General features: G+C 43.2%; 1 protein-coding gene across 1 annotated transcript; it reads left to right on the plus strand.

The window, feature by feature from the left end:
• The first annotated feature begins 3,733 nt into the window (after window positions 1-3,733).
• On the plus strand, window positions 3,734-4,705 carry LOC138365674 (putative uncharacterized protein DDB_G0279653). Its single transcript, XM_069326165.1, has 2 exons — window positions 3,734-3,759; window positions 3,964-4,705. Exons 1-2 carry the CDS (start codon window positions 3,734-3,736, stop codon window positions 4,703-4,705), a joined length of 768 nt encoding a protein of 255 aa, XP_069182266.1.
• The last annotated feature ends 14,160 nt before the right edge of the window (window positions 4,706-18,865 follow it).

Here is an 18,865-nt window from a genome sequence, read left to right on the forward strand (position 1 = left end):
TTGACGGCATTTAGATACTGTCTCTCCGCGAGTCTTTCAAGTCACAAAACCATCTTTATAAGGTTTGGTGGAGCGTAAACAGCCTTGTTTGCCCGCGCCTGGAAGATTACATACTTCACCAGCAAGACGGCCACCATGCGAAGGTCGGGAGGTCTTGCAGACAAAGAAGTACATAGTCGCTAAGACTCTTACCACAGCATAAACACTCGTACTTACATAATCGCACGCACGTACACACGTACACACGCACGTACACACGTACACACACACACACGTACACACGTACACACACACGCACGTACACACGTACACACACACAAGAGCCAAAGCTCAACCCCCGCAAGCACAAATAGGTGAGTACATACACACACACACACACACACACACACACACACACACACACACACACACACACACACACACACACACACACACACACACACACACACACACACACACACACATACACACATACTCACACACACACACACACACACACACACACACACACACACACACACACACACACACACACACACACACACACACACACACACACACGTACACACACACACACACACACACACACACACACACACACACACACACACACACACACACCCGGCAGAGGCAGAAACAAATGGGCAGAGTTTCTTTCACCCTGTTGCCCCTGTTCACCTAGCAGCGAATAGGTAGGTACCTGTGAGTTAGACAGCTGCTACGAGCTGCTGTGTGTGTGTGTGTGTGTGCGCGTGTGTGCGTGCATTGAAGATATGTATAGTGTATACATAATGTATATATATATACATATACATATATCTAATACATAAATGTATTAGATATAATAGAGGAAAAATAAATTGGTTAGAAAGGCGGGGTCCAAGAGCTAATAGCTCGATTCTGCAGACACAAATAGTAAATACAAATATTAAATACACACCCATATATCCCACGCAACATAAAGGCTTCGCAACGTAACGTCAGAAAGACGTCTTTGATGGTGGTTGAGAGCGAGAGCCAAGCGCCTCTATACGAGCCGCGTCCTCTAACAGGCTAGAGGAGGATAGAAGAGTGGTCTGAAGCGAGAAATATCACCATTAATCACCCAACCATCACATTTCTGAAGGAAAGGAGCCACTCCCCTCTGGCGCTACTGCTTATAAATACCTCTGTTTCCCCTCCCCCCCCCCTCTCCCGCCTTGCCACAGAAGAAAACGTAGAACTGGTCTTGCAGGCGTTCAGCTCTAAGATGCTTAGATCTTGCTAGGCACAGAGCTAGCGTGCGAGGTTAGATCTTGCTAGGCTCAGACTGTGCGAGTTTCAGATCTTACTAGGCTCAGACTGTGCGAGTTTCAGATCTTGCTAGGCTCAGACTGTGCGAGTTTCAGGTCTTGCTAGGCTCAGACTGTGCGAGTTTCAGATCTTGCTAGGCTCAGACTGTGCGAGTTTCAGATCTTGCTAGGCTCAGACTGTGCGAGTTTCAGATCTTGCTAGGCTCAGACTGCGCGAGTTTCAGATCTTGCTAGGCTCAGACTGTGCGAGTTTCAGATCTTGCTAGGCACAGAACTTGAGAGGTTTAGATCTTGCAAAGTTCAAGATTTTTAATATATGACGTTTAGGGTGACAGGTATTTAATGGACAGTATGACATCCGCGCCTCAGCGACTTCGTCTTATATTGGAGAATTTCTGAAGGAGATGCTAAAGTCAACGTTTTTTTGAGAGATGCAAAATGCACATAACTTTGCTCACAAATACCTTTAGGTATTAACGCAAGCTTATCGTAATTTGACTTGATTATTATTATTTGAACCAGTTGTAAACGTGATTACATATTTGTTGCTTAAGCTTGGTAATTAGTAAGTAAGTGACGTTGATGTAAATGCTCTTTTCTTACCGTGGGACTTATAATGCTTACATTTTTACCGATGTTTCTTGAGATTATTTAATGACTCTTATAACTCCTTAACATTTGCTTCTGTCTCTCCTGCTTCAGTTCTTGGTGTCGCTCGAGCGTGAGTACTAGTGTTATACTGTTTCTTGCAATCACAATTCAAGTCCAGTGACAGTCTTGCAGACCTGTAAAACCGTTGATTAATGATGGCACGAAACTATATCTTAGATCCAGCTGATAAACAACGGTCAAAGTCTCTTCATTATCGATGAGAAAATTGTTTTATAAATAACTTATAACTGATTGTGTTCGAAGTTGTCTTGAGGTATGAGTTGTCTTGATGTATGAGTTGTCTTGAAGCATGAGTTGTCTTGAGGCATGAGTTGTCTTGAGGCATGAGTTGTCTTGAAGCATGAGTTGTCTTGATGTATGAGTTGTCTTGAGGCATGAGTTGTCTTGATGTATGAGTTGTCTTGAGGCATGAGTTGTCTTGAGGCATGAGTTGTCTTGATGCATGAGTTGTCTTGAGGCGTGAGTTATCTTGAAGCATGAGTTGTCTTGAGGCATGAGTTGTCTTGAAGCATGAGTTGTCTTGAGGCATGAGTTGTCTTGAGGCATGAGTTGTCTTGAGGCATGAGTTGTCTTGAAGCATGAGTTGTCTTGAGGCATGAGTTGTCTTGAGGCATGAGTTGTCTTGAGGCATGAGTTGTCTTGAAGCATGAGTTGTCTTGAGGCATGAGTTGTCTTGAGGCATGAGTTGTCTTGAAGCATGAGTTGTCTTGAGGCATGAGTTGTCTTGAGGTATGAGTTGTCTTGAAGCATGAGTTGTCTTGAGGCATGAGTTGTCTTGAGGCATGAGTTGTCTTGAAGCATGAGTTGTCTTGAGGCATGAGTTGTCTTGAAGCATGAGTTGTCTTGAGGCATGAGTTGTCTTGAGGCATGAGTTGTCTTGAGGCATGAGTTGTCTTGAGGCATGAGTTGTCTTGAGGCATGAGTTGTCTTGAGGCATGAGTTGTCTTGAGGCATGAGTTGTCTTGAGGCATGAGTTGTCTTGAAGCATGAGTTGTCTTGAGGCATGAGTTGTCTTGAGGTATGAGTTGTCTTGAAGCATGAGTTGTCTTGAGGCATGAGTTGTCTTGAGGCATGAGTTGTCTTGAAGCATGAGTTGTCTTGAGGCATGAGTTGTCTTGAAGCATGAGTTGTCTTGAGGCATGAGTTGTCTTGATGTATGAGTTGCCTTGAGGCATGAGTTGTCTTGAAGCATGAGTTGTCTTGAGGCATGAGTTGTCTTGAGGCATGAGTTGTCTTGAGGCATGAGTTGTCTTGAAGCATGAGTTGTCTTGAGGCATGAGTTGTCCTGAGGCATGAGTTGTCTTCAAGCATGAGTTTCTTCACTCACTGCAAATTCAGATAATTCACAACAAAAGCGAAACATGTAACAAAACCTATCCTAAGGTTAACTTTAGACCAAATTATAATATAAAATAACAATTTATATTTGAGAAAACACCTCTTTATCACTACGCAGTACGTTCAAATTGCCGAGTTTCCTCTTTGGAGTCGTCCGCCTGGAGTCGTCCGATTGAAGGCGTCCGACTGGAGTCTTTCGCCTGGAGTCGTTCGCCTGGAGTCGTTCGCCTGGAGTCGTTCGCCTGAAGTCGTTCGCCTGAAGCCGTCCAGCTGGAGTCTGTGTGAACAATGTGAACAAAAGATCTACTTATATGAACCGCGTTTTTCCTAGTCACAAGAGCCACCTGTCTCTATAGTGGTCAAGACGACTCAAAGACTCAAGATTCAAGACTCAAGGGGGGGGGGAGGGGGTCTTGAGGTCCTGGTAACTTATGGTACAAACAGACCTGGCGACTAGGTATGTGGGAAAATATATATATTGATATAATGATATAATATATATCATTATATCTATATATATATCGTTATATCGACTTGATATAATGTTCTAAATTGAATTTTCGTACTTTTTAACTACCTATTGAGTACGTAAATGATAGTCTACTTGTGACAAGATAGACGCTAGACAGAAACTAGCAACACAACAGAATCAACACAGCAGAAGCAACACAGCAGAAGCAACACAGCAGAAGCAACACAGCAGAAGCAACACAGCAGAAGCAACACAGCAGAAACAACACAGCAGAAGCAACACAGCAGAAGCAACACAACAGAATCAACAAAACAGAATCAACACAGCAGAATCAACACAACAGAATCAACACAGCAGAATCAACACAACAGAATCAACACAACAGAATCAACACAGCAGAATCAACACAACAGAATCAACACAACAGAATCAACACAACAGAATCAACACAACAGAATCAACACAGCAGAATCAACACAACAGAATCAACACAACAGAATCAACACAACAGAATCAACAAAACAGAATCAACACAGCAGAATCAACACAACAGAATCAACACAGCAGAATCAACACAACAGAATCAACACAACAGAATCAACACAGCAGAATCAACACAGCAGAATCAACACAACAGAATCAACACAGCAGAATCAACACAACAGAATCAACACAACAGAATCAACACAACAGAATCAACACAGCAGAATCAACACAACAGAATCAACACAACAGAATCAACACAGCAGAATCAACACAACAGAATCAACAAAACAGAATCAACACAACAGAATCAACACAACAGAATCAACACAACAGAAGCAACTCAGCATTAGCGACAAACAAGAGCAGTAGTAACAGAAGCAGTGAATCATCAGTATCAACAGCAGAACAAGCAGCAGCAGCAGCAGTAAAAGCAGAACCATTATAGCAAGTGAAGCAGAAGCAGACACGGGCTTGTATAAGGTGTTGACAGACAGACAGGCAAGCAAGCGGGTGATGGGGGGGGAGGGATGATGGGTTTGGGAGTTTTTTGGGGGGAGGTTATGGGGTAAGTAATGGGGTTTGGTGGGTCTGGGGTAGGGGGGGGGGGAAGAGGGCGTTGCTCCGGTATAAACATGACAATTGATATGACGGTGGGTCCCCACCCCCACCCCCCTACCCTGTCCCAGCACGGCCCACCACCACCACCCACCCTCACCCGACACACACACACACTCTCTATGTCACTGACAACGAACATTCCGACCCAAAAAAATATACGACAAATTTAGAGTTATGGAGGAAAAGTGATTAGGTATTCTGACTGGTGTCATGATGTGATGGAGTGATGAATGGTGTCAGAACTCGCTTCTGTGGTCTGATCCATGTATGCCCCGTGCTTCTGTGGTCTGATCCATGTATGCCCCGTGCTTCTGTGGTCTGATCCATGTATGCCCCGTGCTTCTGTGGTCTGATCCATGTATGCCCCGTGCTTCTGTGGTCTGATCCATGTATGCCCCGTGCTTCTGTGGTCTGATCCATGTATGCCCCGTGCTTCTGTGGTCTGATCCATGTATGCCCCGTGCTTCTGTGGTCTGATCCATGTATGCCCCGTGCTTCTGTAGTCTGATACGTGTATGCTCTCCTGCTTCTGTAGTCTGATACGTGTATGCTCTCCTGCTTCTGTAGCCTGATACGTGTATGCTCCCTGCTTCTGTAGCCTGATACGTGTATGCTCCCTGCTTCTGTAGTCTGATACGTGTATGCTCCCTGCTTCTGTAGTCTGATACGTGTATGCTCCCTGCTTCTGTAGTCTGATACGTGTATGCTCCCTGCTTCTGTAGTCTGATACGTGTATGCTCCCTGCTTCTGTAGTCTGATACGTGTATGCTCCCTGCTTCTGTAGTCTGATACGTGTATGCTCCCTGCTTCTGTAGTCTGATACGTGTATGCTCCCTGCTTCTGTAGTCTGATACGTGTATGCTCCCTGCTTCTGTAGTCTGATACGTGTATGCTCCCTGCTTCTGTAGTCTGATACGTGTATGCTCCCTGCTTCTGTAGTCTGATACGTGTATGCTCCCTGCTTCTGTAGTCTGATACGTGTATGCTCCCTGCTTCTGTAGTCTGATACGTGTATGCTCCCTGCTTCTGTAGTCTGATACGTGTATGCTCCCTGCTTCTGTAGTCTGATACGTGTATGCTCCCTGCTTCTGTAGTCTGATACGTGTATGCTCCCTGCTTCTGTAGTCTGATACGTGTATGCTCCCTGCTTCTGTAGTCTGATACGTGTATGCTCCCTGCTTCTGTAGTCTGATACGTGTATGCTCCCTGCTTCTGTAGTCTGATACGTGTATGCTCCCTGCTACTGTAGCCTGATACGTGTATGCTCCCTGCTTCTGTAGTCTGATACGTGTATGCTCCCTGCTTCTGTAGTCTGATACGTGTATGCTCCCTGCTTCTGTAGTCTGATACGTGTATGCTCCCTGCTACTGTAGCCTGATACGTGTATGCTCCCTGCTTCTGTAGTCTGATACGTGTATGCTCCCTGCTTCTGTAGTCTGATACGTGTATGCTCCCTGCTTCTGTAGTCTGATACGTGTATGCTCCCTGCTACTGTAGTCTGATACGTGTATGCTCCCTGCTACTGTAGTCTGATACGTGTATGCTCCCTGCTTCTGTAGTCTGATACGTGTATGCTCCCTGCTTCTGTAGTCTGATACGTGTATGCTCCCTGCTTCTGTAGCCTGATACGTGTATGCTCCCTGCTTCTGTAGTCTGATACGTGTATGCTCCCTGCTTCTGTAGCCTGATACGTGTATGCTCCCTGCTTCTGTAGCCTGATACGTGTATGCTCCCTGCTTCTGTAGCCTGATACGTGTATGCTCCCTGCTACTGTAGCCTGATACGTGTATGCTCCCTGCTTCTGTAGCCTGATACGTGTATGCTCCCTGCTTCTGTAGTCTGATACGTGTATGCTCCCTGCTACTGTAGCCTGATACGTGTATGCTCCCTGCTTCTGTAGTCTGATACGTGTATGCTCCCTGCTACTGTAGCCTGATACGTGTATGCTCCCTGCTTCTGTAGTCTGATACGTGTATGCTCCCTGCTTCTGTAGTCTGATACGTGTATGCTCCCTGCTTCTGTAGTCTGATACGTGTATGCTCCCTGCTTCTGTAGTCTGATACGTGTATGCTCCCTGCTTCTGTAGTCTGATACGTGTATGCTCCCTGCTTCTGTAGTCTGATACGTGTATGCTCCCTGCTTCTGTAGTCTGATACGTGTATGCTCCCTGCTTCTGTAGTCTGATACGTGTATGCTCCCTGCTTCTGTAGTCTGATACGTGTATGCTCCCTGCTTCTGTAGTCTGATACGTGTATGCTCCCTGCTTCTGTAGTCTGATACGTGTATGCTCCCTGCTTCTGTAGTCTGATACGTGTATGCTTCCTGCTTCTGTAGTCTGATACGTGTATGCTCCCTGCTTCTGTAGTCTGATACGTGTATGCTCCCTGCTTCTGTAGTCTGATACGTGTATGCTCCCTGCTTCTGTAGTCTGATACGTGTATGCTCCCTGCTTCTGTAGTCTGATACGTGTATGCTCCCTGCTTCTGTAGTCTGATACGTGTATGCTCCCTGCTACTGTAGTCTGATACGTGTATGCTCCCTGCTTCTGTAGTCTGATACGTGTATGCTCCCTGCTTCTGTAGTCTGATACGTGTATGCTCCCTGCTTCTGTAGTCTGATACGTGTATGCTCCCTGCTTCTGTAGTCTGATACGTGTATGCTCCCTGCTTCTGTAGTCTGATACGTGTATGCTCCCTGCTTCTGTAGTCTGATACGTGTATGCTCCCTGCTTCTGTAGTCTGATACGTGTATGCTCCCTGCTTCTGTAGTCTGATACGTGTATGCTCCCTGCTACTGTAGCCTGATACGTGTATGCTCCCTGCTTCTGTAGTCTGATACGTGTATGCTCCCTGCTTCTGTAGTCTGATACGTGTATGCTCCCTGCTACTGTAGCCTGATACGTGTATGCTCCCTGCTTCTGTAGTCTGATACGTGTATGCTCCCTGCTTCTGTAGCCTGATACGTGTATGCTCCCTGCTTCTGTAGTCTGATACGTGTATGCTCCCTGCTTCTGTAGTCTGATACTTGTATGCTCCCTGCTTCTGTAGTCTGATACTTGTATGCTCCCTGCTTCTGTAGTCTGATACTTGTATGCTCCCTGCTTCTGTAGTCTGATACTTGTATGCTCCCTGCTTCTGTAGTCTGATACTTGTATGCTCCCTGCTTCTGTAGTCTGATACGTGTATGCTCCCTGCTTCTGTAGTCTGATACTTGTATGCTCCCTGCTTCTGTAGTCTGATACTTGTATGCTCCCTGCTTCTGTAGTCTGATACGTGTATGCTCCCTGCTTCTGTAGTCTGATACTTGTATGCTCCCTGCTTCTGTAGTCTGATACTTGTATGCTCCCTGCTTCTGTAGTCTGATACGTGTATGCTCCCTGCTTCTGTAGCCTGATACGTGTATGCTCCCTGCTTCTGTAGTCTGATACTTGTATGCTCCCTGCTTCTGTAGTCTGATACTTGTATGCTCCCTGCTTCTGTAGTCTGATACGTGTATGCTCCCTGCTTCTGTAGCCTGATACGTGTATGCTCCCTGCTTCTGTAGTCTGATACTTGTATGCTCCCTGCTTCTGTAGTCTGATACTTGTATGCTCCCTGCTTCTGTAGTCTGATACTTGTATGCTCCCTGCTTCTGTAGTCTGATACTTGTATGCTCCCTGCTTCTGTAGTCTGATACTTGTATGCTCCCTGCTTCTGTAGTCTGATCCATGTGCAACTGTTTTTCTATGTAAAAAAAAACTACTTTTTAAAGGTACTCTTAAATAAAGATAAGATAAAGATTTGAAAGATTTTTAAAGATAAAAAGATTTTTTAAAGATACTTTTTTTAAAGATAAAGATTTTAAAAATACTCTGTAAAGAACTACTTAGGCAGCATTTACATATTCATGATCTTCACAAGCGACCCTTTCACTACCATACCTGTGGAATGGAACGTGAACTACCCCTTAACGACCTTCATTGCACCAATGGTAGCAACTCAACCATCATAATTACACGAAAACCCATCAGAAAAATATTAAGGTTCGCCCGTCGGTTTTGTCCAAAGTCTCGAGACTTTGGACAAAACCGAGACTGAGGTCTCGGACAGACCTCAGTTTTTTTTTTTTTTTAATCCTGGATTAAAGTTTGTGACGTCATGCTCTCTCCGTTTTCTGTCGTTGTTGTTGTTGTTGTTTTCGATACCTGCTTGACGGGGTTCTGGGAGTTCTTCTACTCCCCGAGGAGAAGAACTCCCAGCCCAAACTGGGAGGAGTAGAAGAACTCCAATAATTCAAGCATGGCCCGGCCCGAGGCCAGGCTTGAATTATTGTAACCAGATTCAGCAACTTGGAAAAATAAGTTGCAAGTAGCGCACGGGCTATGGTGAGCCCGCAGTGGACTCCGTTTTTTGTCTTGATAAAGAAAGCAGTTGGTGTGTGTGTGTGTGTGTGTGTGTGTGTGTGTGTGTGTGTGTGTGTGTGTGTGTGTGTGTGTGTGTGGGTGGTGTTACATGGGGGGGGGGTGATAACTGTTATCAATTTATTGACTGAAAATAGTGTATTAGTTACCAAGATAAAGGTCTGCTGCATTTCCTGGCGAAAACAGAATTAAAATGAAGTTGTATTAATGTTGTATTTTGTTCCAATTAAATTTTTCACAAATGATTGTGTTGATAAAATAATATTACGGTAAAGGAACAGTTGGGCCACACTTATATTTACACAAAGTATTAGTAACTTTAACTTACGTTTTTTATTAAAATTCAAAGTATGATATTTCCCAAAGTAAAAAATCTTTAACACTGATATATGATGGTTTAAATTTTATTAAAGCGTATGTGGGAACGGCCCTTCATTACCGGCCGTTCCTCTTAACCGAACACAGGCCGTTCTGCAGTATCCTCCGAAGGATACCTGATCAACCAGACTGTGATTGATACGTCATACCACGAACAGCTGCGTCTTACAGCCTGATATTGAAGAGGTATATAGCCAGTATGACCATGTATCTCTTGGTAGTTGTATATGACGACGTAGGGAAGGGTCTGTGTCCAACCACTGGTACCATAGGGAATCGAACGCGGACCCTGTGAAGAGCAAGACCGTCACAGGAGCGACTATTCCTATAGCTGATGGAAGCTAGGAGCCAAAAACAAGGGTGTTGATGTATATCCCATACATCATGGGGTATACATCATACATCATGATGTATCCCATAAACTCTCAGTTACTTTAAATGAAGGGAACTCACCAGCACAGGGCCCCGCTCCTGTGCCAGGTAAGTCTACTACGGGCTCACCATAGCCCGTGCTACTTGCAACTTGTTCCGAGTAGCTGAATCTCTAACAACAAATCACAATTAACACCTGGCTTTTCTTCAGTCGAGATTAATATTCCCTTAAACAAACACAATACTTTATTCTTCCAGTGTAATTACCTCGTGTTTTTGTGTGTGTGTTTTTGTATCAGCTGAAGATCGGCGGCGTTGCCACACGAAGATAAACTGTAAACAAACATGGCGATGAAAATCCTTTTTCATATAAATCCAGCGAGAGGGAAAAAACAGGACAATCAAGCGACATTCTGATCATTTTCAAACAGGGTTCATTTTCCGTGTGGATAGTGTTGTGAAGTGAGCCTTGTGAGAGCCGGAGCTCGGACGTTCCCAAGGTTCATTTTCCGGGTGGGGTAGCGTGGGAGAGTGAGCCTTGTGGAGCAGCCGGCGTTCGAGGCGTATAGCCTGGCGCTTTGTCCCTAGATGTCGTTATCAAAAGTTGGAAAAGCAACTCTGATAATGAGGGAAGAGTTCATGAGGGCGGCTATAGTCTTGTCCTCAGCGCTCTCAACCTTCACCCTCATACTTTCCAAGCTTCACCTCACAATTCCTGTGCTTTAAATGCATGGATAGCAAATTTCAATTCGTAGATAGCAAGCTTCAGCTCAGAGATATCCAAGCTTTAATTTATAGATAGCAAGCTTCAATTCAGAGATACTACGCTTCATTTCATAGTTCCGAAGCGTTCAGCTTCACTTTTCTATTGTTTTCTATTATCTCTATTATTCTAGTTTATTAATCTATTATTTGATCACTCACTTACATCGATTGGTTTCTGTCTGTCTCTGTCTCTGTCTCTCTCTCTCTCTCTCTCTCTCTCTCTCTCTCTCTCTCTCTCTCTCTCTCTCTCTCTCTCTCTCTCTCTCTCTCCCTCCCTCTCTCCCCTCTCTCTCTCTCTCTCTCTCTCTCTCTCTCCCTCTCTCTCTCTCTCTCTCTCTCTCTCTCTCTCTCTCTCTCTCTCTCTCTCTCTCTCTCTCTCTCTCTCTCTCTCTCTCTCTCTCTCTTCCTCCCCATGTTTAGCACATTGTCTCTCCATGTCCTGAGCTTCTGTAATAGTCATACCTCAATATTTTGTTCCCGTATTCTTTCTTCTTGATTACGTACCCTCTCTTGCCCTTCTTGTTTGCTGTTCTTCTCTTGCGTGTTCGTGTTCTTCGTCTTCCTATTCCTCCTGTCACACTGCCCAACCTGTTATACACCTTTGTTCCTGTTTCATCACCCCTTCTCTGCCTTGTTATTTTCTTCCTGTGGTATAATTACCCTCTCATTGTTATTAAATATGTTCTCTTTCATTGTGTTACGTTGGGCGAGAGTTCCGTGTTATCATCATTATCATCATTGTCTCTCATTGTTCTTGTTATTTTTATGTGTTGTTGTCTGTGATACCTTGGAATAGAGATTGCTTTTGTTTCTGAGCTGGTCGACCCTCTTCACAAACCCTCTTTATTGGGGGGTTTGTGTTATTGTGCCTGTTTGTTTCTGTGTGTGTGTGTGTGTGTGTGTGTGTGTGTGTGTGTGTGTGTGTGTGTGTGTGTGTGTGTGTGTGTGTGTGTGTGTGTTCACCTGGTTGTGGGGGACGGGGGGGGGTGGTTGAGCTTTGGCTCTTTGGTTCCGCCTCTTGTCAATCAACTGGTGTAGAGGTTCCTCTTATTATATGTATATTTGAAACTGTGTGTGTGTGGTGTGTGTGTGTGTGTGTGTGTGTGTGTGTGTGTGTGTGTGTGTGTGTGTGTGTGTGTGTGTGTGTGTGTGTGTGTGTGTGTAATTTAGCCTTACTACATCCCTGCCTAATGCAGTCCAGTTGTTGACTATCCTCTGAAGATGGTATCAACACTTGTGTCTGTGCTTATGTCTGTGTCTGTCTTTTTATGTGTTTCTGTGTGTCTATATGTGTCTCACTGCTTCTCTCTCTCTCTCTCTCTCTCTCTCTCTCTCTCTCTCTCTCTCTCTCTCTCTCTCTCTCTCTCTCTCTCTCTCTCTCTCTCTCTCTCTCTCTCTCTCTCTCCTCCTGCCTAATCTTACCTTCTTCCCACTTCCCAATTTATCCTTAACTCACACTAGTGTACTGTGTCTCTGGAACACTGGCGGAATGCATCATTAAACATTAAGTGTTCCAGTATACATATTTTGTAGAAGAATGAAGACACGTGGATCTCCCCGAACACGGTAATGTTGTGAAGTTGGACGAGAAACAAGGAGAGAATATTTATATTCTCGGCGATATCTCTGGCAAGTGACATATATATATATATATATATATATATATATATATATATATATATATATATATATATATATATATATATATATATATATATATATATGTTAAATGACGGCTCCGCTGATGGGCTCGCGTGATGTTCTAGTTTAAATAAACAACGACAAAAAATCGAAACAAAAATTGTTTTTGTCGCTCAAGTTGCACAATTGAGCAACACGAGGGTGAAAAGAAATCGCCACAAACCAACCAACGAAGCTGACACCCACACCTACCCTCCTCTCTCCATCCCCGGTGGCTGGGGGGTCACAGGCCGGGAATAATAATTAAATTAGCCTTTTAACTTTCTCATTTATACGGTGCTAGGGGGCGCTGGTTGCCTCGTGCAATACTGTGTTGTTATTGCTTGTGTGTTCTAGTGTTGTGGTGTTGTTCTGTCTGGGTTCTCCTCCCTTACCTGTGTTAGGTTCTTCCCTTACCTGTGTTAGGTTCTCCCCCTACCTGTGTTAGGTTCTTCCCTACCTGTGTTAGGTTCTTCCCTACCTGTGTTAGGTTCTCCCCTACCTGTGTTAGGTTCTCCCCTCCCTGTGTTAGGTTCTTCCATACCTGTGTTAGGTTCTTCCCTACCTGTGTTAGGTTCTTCCCTTACCTGTGTTAGGTTTTTCCCTGCCTGTGTTAGGTTCTTCCCTACCTGTGTTAGGTTCTTCCCTGCCTGTGTTAGGTTCTTCCCTACCTGTGTTAGGTTCTCCCCTACCTGTGTTAGGTTCTTCCCCTACCTGTGTTAGGTTTTTCCCTACCTGTGTTAGGTTCTTCCCTACCTGTGTTAGGTTCTTCCCTTACCTGTGTTAGGTTTTTCCCTACCTGTGTTAGGTTCTCCCCCTACCTATGTTAGGTTCTCCCCTACCTGTGTTAGGTTCTTCCCTACCTGTGTTAGGTTCTCCCCCTACCTGTGTTAGGTTCTCCCCTACCTGTGTTAGGTTCTTCCCTTACCTGTGTTAGGTTTTTCCCTACCTGTGTTAGGTTCTTCCCTACCTGTGTTAGGTTCTCCCCCTACCTGTGTTAGGTTCTTCCCTACCTGTGTTAGGTTCTCCCCCTACCTGTGTTAGGTTCTTCCCTACCTGTGTTAGGTTCTTCCCTACCTGTGTTAGGTTCTTCCCTACCTGTGTTAGGTTCTCCCCCTACCTGTGTTAGGTTCTTCCCTACCTGTGTTAGGTTCTCCCCTACCTGTGTTAGGTTCTTCCCTACCTGTGTTAGGTTCTTCCCTACCTGTGTTAGGTTCTTCCCTACCTGTGTTAGGCTCTCCCCTTACCTGTGTTAGGCTCTCCCCTTACCTGTGTTAGGTTCTTCCCTACCTGTGTTAGGCTCTCCCCTTACCTGTGTTAGGCTCTCCCCTTACCTGTGTTAGGTTCTTCCCTACCTGTGTTAGGTTCTTCCCTAGTGTTGTGCTGTTTTGAATAGGTTCGCCTCCCTCCTCCTCCCCTAGTGTTGTGGTGCTCTGTGTAGGTTCCCCTATTGTGTGATGTTGACTTATCTAGGTTCCCCCTCCCCCACCCTTAGTGTTATCGCCAGAATAGGTCCCCCCTTTCCCTCCCCCTTCCACCCCCTTCCATCCCCTCTCTACTATTCTCCAGTCGCCGTAACTCCGCACTTCTACAGGCAAACGCCTGACATCAATACATTAAGCTAAAAGATATATAAATAGATTATGACGCCTCGAGAGACCGGGGCGTTAAAAAGTGTGGGGCCCCGGAAATGTAGGTGAGTAAGTGGGGCGCCCCGTCAACCCAGCTGGCTTGACAATTTATGGATTTTAATTGCTGCAAACGGCTCTACGAACGACAACAATTGATAGTTTGAGTGGCGCCTGTGTTGATAGTTTGTCAACGGTGGAGGATGGCTATTGATATTGTTTTTTGAAGCACTCAGCTTATTTGTTTATGTATATATATACATATATATGTATATATATACATATATATGTATATATATACATATATACGTACACAGTAAAGGGTGGTCCAAAAGAGTATCACTAGACACTCTCCGACGTTTGACGAACTATCTACACTGGCACCACTGTGGGATGAAGTATGAAGAAAGACTGAAAGAACTAGACTTGACGCTAGACAAGAGGAGGGAGAGAGGAGGAGACGTGACAAAGACGTGTAAAATACTTAATAGAAAATAGACAGAATGGAAAACTATAAAATGTTCACAATGAATATCAATAGAACAAGACTTGAACAATGGGGCGGAGAATTGAGATTGAGACAAGTCATAGAGATGTTAAAAAGTTTTCTTTTAGCGTAAGAGTAGTGGGAAAAATTTAATGAACAAAAAAAGAGTAGGTTGCAGAAGCAAACTCCATTTATAATTTTAATAGTAGATATCATAGGGAAATAGGCTTGGAGCTGTTAGAAAGGCGGATCCAATAGCTAGAGTTCGATCCTACAGGCACAAATATGTGAGTACACACATGTACTTAAAGATATTAAATATGTTTTATCTTACCATTTACAGCTTTTTAAATGACCATATTATTATAGACTTATATTATATATTATTATTATATAATATATATTATAATATATATAATATTATATTATTATCTTCTGTCTGTAGATATAGATATATTATTATTATATAATATATATATTATATTATAATATATATAATATTATATTATTATCTCCTGTCTGTAGATATAGATGTGTTATATTATTACAATATTATTTTCCCAATATTGTCGATTTATTTTGGTCAAGTCAAATACTATTGGTAAACTCTTAAACTTTTAAAGGAATACTTTTCCATTAATGTTTGTGCCATGTTTTATGTTGATTTTATATATTTTTGATGTTTAATTTTATCATTTTTGTTTAATTATTTTTTAATTTTATTATTATTTTTTTTTAATTTTATTATTTATTTTTTATATTTTTTGGGGGGTTTAATTTTGTTATTTTTGTTTAATTTGTAATGTTTGATGTTTAATTGTTAATGTTCTATGTTTAATTGTTAATGGTTTGTGTTAAACTTTTAATGTTTGAAGTTCAATGTTTACATTTTAATTTTGTATGTTTAATTTCTTGCTAAGGTTTAATGTAATGTGCCGTTTCCAGACGAAAATTTGGCCATGCATTACTGGGTAACATTTATTAAATTTATTATAATTTAATTATGAAACCCACTGACTTCGACTCGATAACTGGGCGAGGCTTTAGATTTAAAAAGGCTAGATAAAAACTGGTTTGGAATTTGAGTTATAATTGTTATAATTTTATTTTGTAATGTTTCGTAAAGTTCCATAAATTTATTTTTATTTCGCTGCGCATCATTGACACTCAATTTAAAAGTAATGTAACTAATGAAGGAAAAAATACGATAATGAGTGCCGCACGATTATTTGAAGACATCTTTGAACTTCCCGCCACAATTCGTGTCTCGTGATTGGCCGCCAACGGCTGATGATGGAGAGTTACCAGATTTGCCATTTTCTCTATTATGTTATTATCCGGTTTTGGAATCAGATCGTGTGTGACCTTATCGCGTTTATTTATAAGTTCCGCTATTACGAACGTAAGACAACGATCCAAGTCTCGATAAAGGAACGTGCGATAAGTTCGGGAAACGTCAGATCATAAAAAAAGGTAAGTTAAGTGATGTTTCAATCAGTTGAAGTTTACATATCGGCAACCAATCACAGCCCAGAGTTGTTTTGATTATTTTTTTTCCCCTTAACAACAGTTGACAATCACAAGGACTTGATTGTGCGCGCTACGTCTGACGACGGTAATGGTCATTAATATATGTATGTGTGGCTATGGAGAGTGTATATACATAACGGCTAAGTCAATGTTAGTGGTGTGTGACTTGAAGCCTAGTTCAGCGCGCTCTCCAGGCCTGCCAACATCCATATTCTTATATTCCAATTTGGTTCTTGACAATACGGCGAGTAAAGAATATTCCAATTTGGTTCTTGACAATAGGGCGAATATAGAATATTCCAATTTGGCTCTTGACTATACGGCGAGTAAAGAATATTCCAATTTGGCTCTTGACAATACGGCGAGTAAAGAATATTCCAATTTGGCTCTTGACAATAGGGCGAATATAGAATATTCCAATTTGGCTCTTGACTATACGGCCAGTAAAGAATATTCCAATTTGGCTCTTGACTATACGGCGAGTAAAGAATATTCCAATTTGGCTCTTGACTATACGGCGAGTAAAGAATATTCCAATTTGGCTCTTGACAATACGGCCAGTAAAGAATATTCCAATTTGGTTCCTGACAATACGACGAACAAGGGGGGGCTGTTGAGCTTAAGAGTTGCAAGACTGAAATTGCATCATCAATCTCTGCCCCTCAATAAATGTGTCAGATGACGCCTGAATGCATGGCAGGTCTTGCGACAGATGGCGCCTCGATGCTGACAGCTGGTTGCCAGGCGTTTGGAACCGCCTCTTCGCCATGACAACTCTTAGAGCTGTTGCCATATTCAATTTTTGTGTATCGCCACACTTTAAGATGTGATAGACTACGGGAATTACGCTTCGTTCTATACCTATGTTTTTTTTTTTTAATATTTATTGAAGTTGAGAGTGATTTTGGTCTCACATAACGACGTGATCGGTTATGTAACCACATATGATGGGTTGGATAACTGCATCATAGGTTGGATAAGTAAGATAACAGCACAATAGGTTAGATAACCACACGGTAGGTTATCTAGCAACTGTTTTGAAACCCCGATAGCCTCATGTCCTGCATTCTGCCTAAATGTGAGAGCTATTCCCCATTCAGGCATGATATCGACTTGAAATGGATATATTGCATGGCCGGTAGTGATAACCAAAGTCGTATGAGGGAGAAGAGGTGTTCTTTGGGGCATTTTGTTTGTCACTGAGTATTAGATGGACGAAAAGATGGCGACGACGAGGGACTTCTTCCCAGGAGGCAGAGGAGTTCGATGATGTCATCATTGACCAATGAGGAGGGAGCAAGGCCGTGACGCGTCACGCACGGAGGCTCTGTGATTGGTGAAAACGTCACGCGCAGAGGCTCTGTGATTGGTGAAAACGTCACGCGCTACTCGTTGCTACTTCAAGTTTAAGTGATAGGTTATCCGTGCCTTGAACTGTCGCAGAGGCACGTTCTGTCAGGTAGACCATGGCGAATTGCGGTGTCAGCCTCGATTCGTGGAGCCAGGAGCGACAGTGTGGAGGAAGGTTGAGACTCCAGGCGCCATCTTGATTTCTGGAGACAAATGTCGTCGAACCAAGAGCCTTTGTTTAGCTAGTTTATCTACAAGTAGCATTTGTTTCCTACAGTTTGTCATGGACGGTGAGAAGTGCTCAGTGATTGTATTGTTCAGTGACCTTAATAAACCATGTTTATAGTGAATTAGAAACAGTATTGGAGAACTGAGAGACGATAGTGGCAAGAGCGACAGATACTTACTGGCTGACGGTCAGCGAGCAACTGACTGGGTGTCGGGAATCTGACTCTCTGCACCTATTTTCATTTTCAAATTACGACTTTTTACACCGAAAATATGCCAATTACTGAAAACGGCGATGGGTCATATTTTGCCCAAACCCCCCTGCAGTTTTCAAAATATCGTATATGTCCGAAATTTCACTCCTGAGCGTGATTTTTGAGCTGAATTCTGACTCTCTGCACCTATTTTCATTTTCAAATTACGACTTTTTACACCGAAAATATGCCAATTACTGAAAACGGCGATGGGTCATATTTTGCCCAAACCCCCCTGCAGTTTTCAAAATATCTGAAATGTCGGAAATTTGACTCCTGAGCGTGATTTTTGAGCCGAATTCTGACTCTCTGCACCTATTTTCATTTTCAAATTACGACTTTTTATACCGAAAATATGCCAATTACTGAAAACGGCGATGGGTCATATTTTGCCCAAACCCCCCTGCAGTTTTCAAAATATCTGAAATGTCGGAAATTTGACTCCTGAGCGTGATTTTTGAGCCGAATTCTGACTCTCTGCACCTATTTTCATTTTCAAATTACGACTTTTTATACCGAAAATATGCCAATTACTGAAAACGGCGATGGGTCATATTTTGCCCAAACCCCCCTGCAGTTTTCAAAATGTCGTAAATGTCCGAAATTTGACTCCTGAGATGTGATTTTTGAGCCGAATTCTGACATTCGGGTGAAGCCGTAAAGGGGGAGATGAGAGTGGCGTCGCCCGCTGTGGGGGAGTCCCCTTGGCAGTACGGGGGTTGCCAGATACTACCAGCAGTACTACTCACCTAGTTGTGCCTAAGGGGGTTGAAATTTGGCTCTTTGGTCCCGCCTCTCAACTGTCAATCATTTGGTGTATACATTCTGGAGGCTATTGGGCTCTATCAAATCTACATTTGAAATTGTGTATGAAGTTTGCCTCCACCACATCACTGTCTAATGCATTCTATTTGTT

The sequence above is a fragment of the Procambarus clarkii genome, chromosome 17 (genome assembly GCF_040958095.1).
Source record: "Procambarus clarkii isolate CNS0578487 chromosome 17, FALCON_Pclarkii_2.0, whole genome shotgun sequence".
NCBI classification, from domain to species: Eukaryota; Metazoa; Arthropoda; class Malacostraca; order Decapoda; family Cambaridae; genus Procambarus; species Procambarus clarkii.

Coding starts and splice junctions, on each gene's coding strand:
- LOC138365674 (XM_069326165.1), top strand. CDS start 3,734: ATGGTACAAACAGACCTGGCGACTAG. Junction 3,760..3,963: donor CAAACAGACCTGGCGACTAG/GTATGTGGGAAA, acceptor TCAACACAGCAG/AAGCAACACAGCAGAAGCAA.